At 37.1% G+C, this 11337-nt stretch overlaps 1 protein-coding gene across 1 annotated transcript in view; it reads right to left on the reverse strand.

Moving 5' to 3' along the window:
• USP24 (ubiquitin specific peptidase 24) overlaps window positions 1–11337 on the reverse strand; it is a 201450-nt gene that overhangs the window by 111582 nt on the left and 78531 nt on the right. Inside the window, exons 8-9 of the mRNA XM_007956287.2 lie at window positions 2980–3045; window positions 395–469 (exon numbers count right to left, since the gene is read on the reverse strand). Coding sequence (XP_007954478.1) covers window positions 395–469; window positions 2980–3045 — 141 coding nt within the window. The remainder of the gene's footprint in view (window positions 1–394; window positions 470–2979; window positions 3046–11337) is intronic.

Genomic DNA, 11337 nt, shown 5'->3' on the forward strand with positions numbered 1-11337 from the left:
CTGCAATGATGGGCTCAAGTATAGCAGGGATTGTGGGGCTGGCGCGGGATCGGGCAGTGTTTCGTTCTGCTGTGCATGGGGTCGCTATGAGTCAGAAACGACTCGACGGCACTTAACAACAATAACAACAACAACATACTTATTCTAATACTATCAAAATTAACATGCTAATAAAAGTTACTTACAGAGAACTCAACGTTCATTCTAAGGTAACATCAAAACTAGTGCTTCAGGAAGTATTTTCAAGTTAGAAAATATAGAATTAATTTGATATGAAGTATATACCCATGTGACCAGGATGTAATGAACAATGCTGTCTGAACCTTGCCCAAAGTCCTGGCTCACTTTCGTGACTAACTGGCCTGTGGCCTACCTGGCTGGAGACAGCATTTACCTTGTCTTTGAGGTCCTTCTCCTCCACGCTCCGTACATCCTGGATCGTAGTGAGGATGACTGGGTCTAGCATGGGCTACAAAAAGTAAATGCTACAGTTATTTTGGGCCAAAAGCAGAAGAGGAAATACTTCATTCAGAACTCACAAAGAAGAGAGTGCAATGAAAAGATCTTCATTCTAGTATCACAGCTATTGCTAACTAGTTAAAACCCCACAAGTAAAACCTTAACTAGTAGCCAAGTTAGCTTGGCTGCTAACTGAAAGGTTGAGGGTTCAAACCCACCAACCACTACATGAGAGAAAGATGTGGCTGTCTGCTTCTGTAAAAATTACAGCCTTGGAAACACGAGGGGGCAGTTCTACTCCAAGCTACAGGGTCGCTGTAAGTCAGAACAGACTCAACGGCAATGGGTTTGGTTCTGCTTTGGTGCAATGCCTGTCATTGCTACGTTAAAGGAGTAACTTTTTGAAAAGCAACAGACATGGAATAACTTTTAAAACATTAAGAATGACTACATATTTTTGTAGTAAGGTAAATATTTTGCATTCAATTAAAAAACTTACACAAGCATAAACCATGCAAAGTATGCTGTCACACGCACTACTTTGTTTGCCATTATGAATGAGGTCTATAGCTAAGACTCATATCTACAAATTGCTTCAGAATGGTAATCCAATCAGACAACATATTCTGAGCAGTATGTAAGAAGCAGTAAAACACTAGCTAGATCTAATGTATCACTTCTACGTAAGTAAAATAATTTATAAAACTTAGAAACTGCTGGTGAGGAAAGAAGACAGACAATATTTGGCTGTCAGGAACATGAATAATTAGCAATGAATTAAAATGACAGGCAATTATCCAGTTAGGTTTTTCTTTCACACTTAATGCCAATTGTAGAACAAGGACTGAAGGCTTTTACAGTAAGAGACAAGTCATAGCGCTCTGTCAGCATGAACTAGGCCCTTTTAACCCTCTCCACAACTCTTAACAGATACCTATCATTATTATCACCATTTTATAGATGAACAACAGAGGCAAAGAGGTTAAGTAAGTCTTTCAAAGGCACAGAAGTAGCAAGTGGTAGAGACAACTGTTTAATTTGTGTCAAGTAACATTTATTATGGTATTATTTATTGCTGAACTAATTGAAGTTTGGATAGTTTGAAATAATTAAAATAAAAATGAAGTTAAATATGTTTTGGTTGGAAATTCATATACTTCTTATCCTTTCTAAAATAAGCTGTACTTATATGTAAAATTCTAGAATTTCTGAAGAACTTACTACTAATTGGCAGCTGGAAGACATCCACTGACTTTTCTCATTGGAGCAAGGCAGATAGAGCATGCATTGAAAAATCTAATCCTGATCATGATTATTAAAAAAATCTTAGCAGTCAAATCACCTTGCCTCTTTATGCCTTAATGTTTAGCTATAAACCTAAGGTTATCCCTGAATGCTTAATAAGTTGAAGAATACTAGATGCTTCAAAAGAAGAAATATGTAAATAGTCATCCTATTTTACTTGAAGATCTTTCACTATTACTATGACTTCTAAAGAAAGCATTTAACATTTAGAAATAGCAAAAATTTCCAGAACCTACATCTCTCTTGTTAAAACGGTGCTAAGTAAATATGACATTGGAAAGATGGAATAGTGTTTATAAAAACATTACTACCAAAGAAACTTATGTTTTCAAAACCATTTATGGTAATTTTTTAAAATCTCTGTAAAACTTACAGGTTTCACAGACTTATTAGAAAGAAAATAATAAATGTAGGTATTTCAATATAATATTTTATTTAGTAAAACTTGTTAATGCAATGAAAGGGAACAACAAAACATAACAAGTCTTTAGAAAACTGAACACTCATAGCTTTGACCATTCTATGACCTGGTGACTTATAATTCTACAGAGGCAGGAAATCAGGTGAAATGGGCTGTGAAGTTGTGATTCAGAACTGAGTGACTTAGCTTGTGAATCTAGCCAATTGCTTAACACTGATCTAACTTAACACATAATGGCCAAACCAAAAAAAAAAAAAAGAAACATCAAACCATTACCGTCCAGTTAATTCTGACTTAGGAGGAACCTATAAACTCTCCATAGGGTTTTCTAGCTGTGACCATTATGGAAGCAGACCACCAGGCCTTTCTTCCGTGGCACCGCTGGGTAGGTTCTAACTGCCAGCCTTTAAGTTAGTAGTTGACTGCAAACCATTTATGTTCTGCAGGGATTTTACATAGTGGCACTGAATGCTTCAACAATCCTGGGAAGTAGGCAGTAATATATGCTCATTTTAAAGTAAAGAAACAGGGAAATATGTGTTATTACATAGAAATTATAACTGATAATACGATAATTTGAAAAGGTAACTAGCTTCTCAAATGTCTCCTATACTTTATTTATCATTTTCTGATTCTTCTGGTAATATTTTTACTAAAAGGCCAGCTGATCTAAAGAGAAAAAAAAGTTACAAAAGACAAGGCACAGTGCTGAACAATCTCATACAGAGGTATTCATTACTGTTTGCATGTCTCAGAGTACCTTCTGAAGTCAATGTAAAGCAGCCTAGTCTTACCTGTACCACTGAGGAGTTAAGGTACTCTGCACATACTCCTAGGGGCTGCACCAAGGCTGAGACTGCCTAGAAAAAGACACAATGAATGTTAGAAACAAATGTGAGAAGGACTTTTCCTTTCAACATTGTGGTAGTTAAGGCTGTATGTCAATTTGGCTGGGCTGGGTCATGAGTGACTGGGCAGCTGGATAAAGTTATTCCCCATAATGAGACTGGTGATCTACTCCATGGTAGAATCTGCTGTGAGCTACCTTAGGGATGTGGTCTGCTTCCAGTAATATAAGAAGAAACTTTGAGCAAGGTTTTGGAGTTTTTTGTTACGCTTGGATCCTACATGTACCTGAGTCTTTGTTCAGCAGCCTGCCATGTTGCCTGCCAATCTTGAGACAATTTCTGGACTTGAACTAGTGGCCTGCAGTGTTGCTTGATAATCTTGGAATTGAGCCACTGTGCTTGTCAACCTTGGGTTCGCCAGCCTCAGCACCCACCAGCTGCCTGAGTTAAGAGAAGCCTCTAGCTTCAGTGAGCCAGGAGCAAGAGGCAGATCTGATGCCCAAGGTCGAGGGGCCTTCACCCAGCCTTAGAGCTGGCATTTTGAACTTGGACTTCTAGCCTCCTAAACTAAGAGAATAAATCTTATTTGTTAAAGCCATCTACTTGTGTTATTTTCTGTTAGAGCAGCACTGGAGAACTAAAACAAACATTAAACAAATCCATTTCCATGTATTAAGGGAAAATTTAAACAGTGATTTGATCAAGTCATAAATCGATGACCAAACAAATTTAGTGCTCTGCTAGCATAGTGGCTAAAGGCACTTGACTGCTAACCAGAAGGCTGGTGGTTCAAACCCACCAGCCACTCCTCAGAAGGAAGATGGGGCAATCTACTTCCACAGAGATACCGCCTCAGAAACCCAAGGAGGGGTCGCTATGAGTTGGGTCCGACTCGACAGCACATAACAACAAACAAATTATACTCTTGGACAGGAAGAACTAATAAAAATGTCAATTCAAATCAGAATACACCAACAGAACTGTTTTTGAGGACTGGGTGAAATGATACTAAGTTCATATTATAGAATAGTAAGTATTTTTGGAAAAAGGGAAAAAAGATTGTGGAAGGGGTGAAATGTGCCTTTTAACAGAAAAATCTTAGGATCTTTATGGTGACAATTATAAAACTTACCACGGTATAAAAAATAAGACCCAAATAAATGGGTAGATACCATGTTCCTAAGTGGAAAGAACCAGTCTTGCAGAAATGACAATTCCCTATACATAACCTATACATAATCCATAAATGTAACAGAATCCAATCATAATCTCAGTGGGATTCCCCACCCCCCAGGGAAACTTGATATGCTGACTATATTGGAAGAGTGAAAATATGAGAATACCTAAGGAAATTTTAGAAAAGAGTGATACCAAACATTATTAATTATTCAAACAGTGCAGCAACAGTACAGCAATGAACTAAAGAGTGAATGAATGACTGGAACTGAAGTCCAGGAGCAAAGCCACATACATATGTGACTCTGACATACTAAATAGCCAGCAAATCAAAATAGTAGAGAAAAGACAGATTATTCAATAAAGTAACAACTGTTTATTCATTTGGAAAAAAATTTAAATGGTTCCCTATTTTACATAATATGTAAAAATAAAGTCTGAATGGAATCAAAAGTTTAAAAAGCAGAACCATAAAAGTATAAGAATGAAAGAATTATTTATAGAACCTTGAGGTAGGGGGACATTTCTTAAGAAACTTAGAAAACTTTTAACTCATTAAAGAAAGATCTGACTTTAATGATAAAATTTTGAAACTTTTGTACAGTTAAAGATACCATCAATAAAAATTAAAGAGAAACAAAAGACTGGGAGAGAAAATATTTGCAAATGCACACAACAGACATGGTACTGATATGCTTAAAAAAAATTCCTAGAAATTAATAAGACAGACAACCTAAAAGAGACATTATATATCTATGGCAATTCAATAGAAGAAATGTAACAGGTAATAATGATATGAAGACATGCTCAAACTCAGAGGAAACTAGAGTATTAAAATTTAAACAGCATAGTATTTTTTGTCCATCATATATGAAAACTGAAAATGTCCAGGACTGATGAGAATATTATAAAATAAGCTTGTTGGAAAACTGATTGGTACAAGATTTTTGGAAAGAGATTTAGCACTATCAATTATAAATTTAAAAAATGTAGGTAGTCTTTATCCCAGAAAACCTGTTTTACATGAATTTATCCTTTAGAAATAACAGCACAAGAACCTAAAAATTTATTTACAAGGAATACTCTGTAACAGCAAAAATGTAGAAATAATCCAGTGCCCATTAACAAGCAACTTCATGATGGTAGACCATTTGCAGGAAAACAAACAATGGAGTCCTCAAAAACACTGAGAGTACTGACCTGGGAAGATGTCCATGATACTCTGCTAAAGGAAAACTTACTAACAGATACAGTTTGTTTACAATTTGGCTTTTAAAAAAAGAAAATATGCATGGATGTATTTTATGCAAATTTAGAAAAAAGTCAGAAAGGTTATATATTAAATGGCTAATAATTATCTCTGGGAGGTAAACATATATCTGGGGTGAGGGAGAATAAAGAGAGGGAACATCTCTTTCTTTTTATAGATATTTTTACCCGGTGGGATTGTGAGTAGTAGTTTTCTGACAGTATTTTTCAAATTCAAAATGCATGACTTGTACTGAAGTCTTATATTATGGCCTAAATTTATTCTGGGACAAAGGCACCTTTATATTGGGTCAGAAATAAAGCACTTACTGTGAAATTTTAATTATACTTGTTTGCTATAATTAGAATCTCAACCCTTAGGATCTCTTTCTCTTATGCTGGAGTTTTATGACCTCCTCAATATAACCCATAGGACATAATTCTACATCAACTGCAAGAAACAACACAATTGCTCCAATAAATGGTTTGAACTAAGGAAAAAATCTTGGAGAAACAGCCCAGATTCATATGTATCCCTCCTCAGCCAATTTTATTTTTTTTGTAATTTGGGTGAAAATCTACAGAGCAAATTCTCTTTCCATACAGCAGTTCACATACACTTTGTCTCACAACACTGATTACAATTTACCCCAATGCAACAGCTCCCCTCCCACTTCCTCCTCATAGTTATCTCTTCCCTGTACCCATCCCTCCACGCACTCCTGCCCCCTGAGCTGTCTCCCTGTGCATAAAAAGCCCTTCTTTCTCCTATGATTGCTCTCTCCAAAGAGTATATCTACCTCAGGTAAATGTTCAACTTATATGCCTGTCTTTTGCTTGTATGGAAGCCATCAGGTGTGGGTTTAATTCCAGACCTGAAGGGCAGCTAGGAACCACAGTCTCGGTGGTTCCATCAGGCTCTATCAGACCAGCAAACCTGGTCCCCCTTTTTTTTCCCAAATGATTTTGGGTTTTGTTCCACATTGTTCTCCATCTCTATCTAGGATCTCCTACATAGATCCCCCTCATAGTGGTTGACAGTGGTAGCCGGGCACCATCTAGTTCTTCTGGTCCCATAGTTGTATAGGCTCCGATTGCATGGTGTACCAGCTGCCAGGACTAATTGTTCCCATGAATCTTTGGTTTTCTTCATTCTTCTTTGCTCTGGACAAGGAGAGACCCATCATTGCATCTAAATGGCTGCTTGCAAGCTTTTAAGATCCCAGTCGCTACACGCCAAAGTAGGAGGTGGAACAATGTTTTGCGTAGTAAGTTATGCCAATTGCACTTGATGTCCCCTGCAACTATGGTCCCGAGCCCACAGGTTCAACTACTTGGTCCCTCAGGTAGCTGGCTCTGACCAAGAAGTGACCACAACCTTGTCCCTTGTCAGCTCTACCATACACCTGGGAATTCTTACAGATCGTACAAATACACTTATAGGACCATTGTCTCCCAACCCTACACATGGTCTTGGGTACACTTCCCGCTTGATATACCTACCAAATAGTTTAGCCGGTCCACCCATCTATCCACCCATATATCCATGTTTGCCTTCACTGACAACGCAGTACTGTATGTGCAAAAGGGTTCATCTTTGTTGTTTGTACCTCCTATGTACCTCTCTCTGTCTTCCCCTTCCTCAATGCCACTATGTTGATCACTCACATTTGGTACACTGCCCTTCTCTTCACCCAAATCAATACTTACCTCTACCTATGTAACAGTGTTACCTTCCCTCCCCTCCGACCCCTGGTAACCAACAAAGAAAATTTCCTCCCATAGATAAACCTTTCCCTGACTTTTACAATAACAGACTAATACAATATTTGTCCTCCTGTGACTGACTTATTTCACTCAGCATAATGTCCTCAAAGTTCATCCACATTATGCAGTGTTTTACAGATTCTACGTTATTCTTTAAAGTTGCATAGTATCCCACTGTATGTATGTACCATAGTTTGGTTATCCTTTCTCAGTTGATGGACACCTAGGTTGTTTTTATCTTTTGGCTATTGCAAACTGTGCTGCGATGAACATGGGTGTGCATATGTCTGTTCTTGTCATGGCTCTCACTTCCTTAGGATATATATCTAGTAATGGAATGGCTGGGTCAAATGGAATTTCTAATTCCAACTTTTTAAGGAATCACCATACTCTTTCCACAGTGGTTGTACCATTTGACAGTCCCACCAGTAGTGTATGAGAGTCTCAATTTCTCCACATCCTTGCCAGCATTTGTTATTTTCTGTCTTGTTGAATTTTGCTCTTAGTGCAGGGGCTAGATGGTATCTCATTGTTGTTTTGCTTTTCATGTCTCTAATGGCTAATGATCGTGAGCATTTCTCCATATGTTTGTTGGTCACCTGATAATCCTCCTCGGTGAAGTATCTATTCATGTCTTCTGCCCATTTTTTAACTGGATTATTTGTATTTTTTTTTATTGAGGTGTTGGAGTTTTCTATACATTCTAGGGATAAGTCCTTTGACAAGTATGTCACTGCCAAATATTTTTTCCCAATCTGTAGGTTCCTTTTTGACTCTTTTGGAGAAGTCTTTGGAAGCACATAAAAATTTGGAAGTTCCCATTCATCTAGTTTCTCTTCTGCTGTTTGTACATTTTAGGTTATACGTGATACTCTATTTATGCCATATATCTTTTGTTGTTGTTGTTATGTGCCGTCAAGTCGGCTCTGACTCATAGTGACCCCTCCTTGGGTTTCCGAGGCAGTATCACTACGGAAGTAGGATTGCCCAACCTTCCTTCCAAGGAGTGGCTGGTGGGTTTGAACCACCAGCTGTCTGGTTAGCAGGCAAGTGTCTTAGCCACTATGCTACCAGAGCTCCCATGCCATATATTAGGGCCCCTAAATTTGCCCCTAGATTTTCCTTGAGGAACTGTATAGTTTTAGGTTTCACATTAAAGTCTTTGATCCATCTGGAGTTAGTTTGTGTGTATGGTGTTAGGCACAGATCTTGTTTCATTTTTCTGCAAATGGATATCCAGTTTTGCCACACCATTTATTAAACAAACATTCTCTTCCCCATTTAATGGATTTTGGCCCTTTGTCAAAAATCAGTTGACCACAGGTCAATGGATCTGTTTCTGGGTTCTCAATTCTATTCCATTGGTCTATGTGTCTGTCATTAAACCAATACCAGGCAGTTTTGACTACTGTGGTTGTATAGTAGGTTTTGAGATCTGGCAGCGTGAGACCTCCTACTTTGTTCTTCTTCAATAGTGCTTTGTTTATCCGAGGTCTCTTTCCTTTCCATATAAAGTTAGTGATTGGTTTTTATACATCCTTAAAGAATGTTGACGGGATCTGAATTGGGATTGCATTGAATGTATAGATTGCTTTGGGTAGAACTGACATTTTCACAATGTTCAATCTTCCTATTCACGAGCACGGGATGTTTTTCCATTTATGCAGATCTCTTGAAGTAGTTTTTTATAGTTTTCTTTGTAGAGGTCTTTTGTGTCCCTGGTAAGATTTATTCCCAAGTACTTTATTTATTTATTTATTTTTGGTACCTATTGTAAGCAATATTGATTTCCTTATTTCTTTTTCAGCAGTCTCCTTGCTGGTGTAGAGGAATCCAACCGATTTTTGAGTGTTGATCTTGTATCCTGCCATGATGCTAAATCTCTCAATTAGTTCCAGTAGATTTTTGACCGAGTCTCTTGGATTTTCTAGGTACGGGATCATATCATCAGCAAATAGGGATAGTTTGACTTCTTCCTTACCAATTTGCATGCCTTTGATTTTCCTTTCTTGCCTTATTGCCCTGGCTAGGACTTCCAATACAATGCTGAATAAAAATGATGATAGATGGCATCCTTGTCTGGTCCCTGTTCGCAAGAATAATGGTTTCAGTCTCTCTCCATTGAGAATAATGTTGGCAGTTGGTTTTGAATACATGCCCTTTATTATGTTGAGGAATGCTCCTTCTATTCCTATTTTGCTGAGAGTTTTGATCAGGAATGGGTGTTGGATTTTATCAACTTCCTCTCTGCATCAATTGATATGATCATGTGTTCTTCTTCTTTGTTTTATTTATGTGGTGGAGGGGTGGATGACATTGGTTGTTTTTCTAATGTTGAACCACCCTTGCAAACCTGGTATGATTTGGACATAATGAATGATTTTCTTGATATGTTGTTGGAGTCTATTGGCTAGGATTTTGTTGAAGATTTTTGCATATATATTGATGAGGGCTATTGGTCTGTAGTTTTCATTGTGAGTGATGTCATTGCCTGGTTTTGGTATCAAGGTTATGCTTCCTTCATAAAATGAGTTAAGGAAGATTCCATCCTTTTCTATGTTTTGGAATAGTTTGAGTAGGATTGGTGTCAGTTCTTCTCTGAATGTTTGGTAGAATTCTCCAGTGTAACTGTCTGGGCCAGGACTTTTTTTTGTTGGTAATTTTTGATGATGTGTTCAATTTCTTCTTTTGTTATGGACCTGTTCAACTTTTCCACATCAGTCCTTGTTAGTTTAGGTAAGTGATGTGTTTCTAGAAACCTGTCCATTTCTTCCATATTTTCAAATTTGTTGGAGTACAGTTCTTCATAGTATCTGATATTTTCCTTTTTATTTCAGTTGGTTCTGTTGTGATGTCACCTAATTTGTTTCTTATTCATGTTATTTGTATTCTCTCCCTCTTTTGCTTTGTTAAATTTGCCAGTGGTTTGTCAATTTTATTGATCTTTTCAAAAAACCAACTTCTGGTCTTGTTGATTTTTTCTATAGCCCTTCTATTTTCTGTTTCATTGATTTCTGCTTGAATCTTGATTATTTCCTTTCTTCTGGTGACTGTAGGCTTTTCTTGCTGTTCTTTCTCTAATTGTTGGAGATGTTCGTTTAAAGTGTTGATTTTGGCTCTTTCTTCTCTTTTGATGTGTGCACTTATTGCTATAAATTGGACTCTGATCACTGCTTTTGCTGTGTCCCAAAGATTTTGGTATGTTGTGTTTTCATTCTCATTTGATTCAAGGAATTTTTGAATTTCAACTTGTATTTCTTCTCTTAACCAGTCTTTCTCAAGGATGGTGTTGTTCAGTTTCCATGTGTTTACTCATTTTTATGTTGATGTTCCTATTGTTGATTTCTACTTTGATAGCATGATCTGAGAAGATGCTCTGCAGTATTTCAATGTTTTTAAATTTACTAAGGCTTGTTTTATGGCCTAACATATGGTCTATCATGGAAAATGTTCCATGTGCACTGGAAAAGAATGTATATTGTGCTGTAGTTGGGTGAAGTGCTCTACAGATATCTATAAGGTGAAGTTGGTGGACTATATTGTTCAGCTTTTCTGCATCTTTGTTGCATTTCTTTCCAGTTGTTCTATCTTTGCTTGAAAGTGGTGTACTAAAGTCTCCCATTATGACTGTGGACTCATCTATTTGTCTTTTCAACTCTTTTAAAGTCTGATTTATACATTTTGGGGCTCTTTCATTGGGTCCACAGATATTTATTATGGTTACATCTTCTTATTCCATTGATCCTTTAATCATTCTATAATGTCCTTCCTTGTCTCATACGATGGTTTTTGTCTTAAAGTCAATTTGATCAGAAATTAATATTGCCACTCCTGCTCTTTTACAGTTGCCATTTGCTTGATATTTTTTCCAACCTTTGATTTTTAGTCTATTTTTGTCTTTGTTTCTAAGGTGTGTCTCTTGTAGACAGCATATTGATGGGTTTGTTTTCTTATAGAATCAACAACTCTCCATCTCCAGAGTGGTGCATTTAATCCATTAACATTCAGTGTAATTATCAACAGGCATGAATTGGTTGCTGTCATTTTGTTATGTGTTTTTTCATGGTGTCCCTGGTTTCTTTGTTCCATATTATTTTCTGTGCTGAGCTCATT

This window comes from Orycteropus afer, unplaced genomic scaffold (genome assembly GCF_000298275.1).
Source record: "Orycteropus afer afer isolate SDZICR_OR568_19922 unplaced genomic scaffold, OryAfe1.0 scaffold00600, whole genome shotgun sequence".
In the NCBI taxonomy this organism is placed as follows: domain Eukaryota; kingdom Metazoa; phylum Chordata; class Mammalia; order Tubulidentata; family Orycteropodidae; genus Orycteropus; species Orycteropus afer.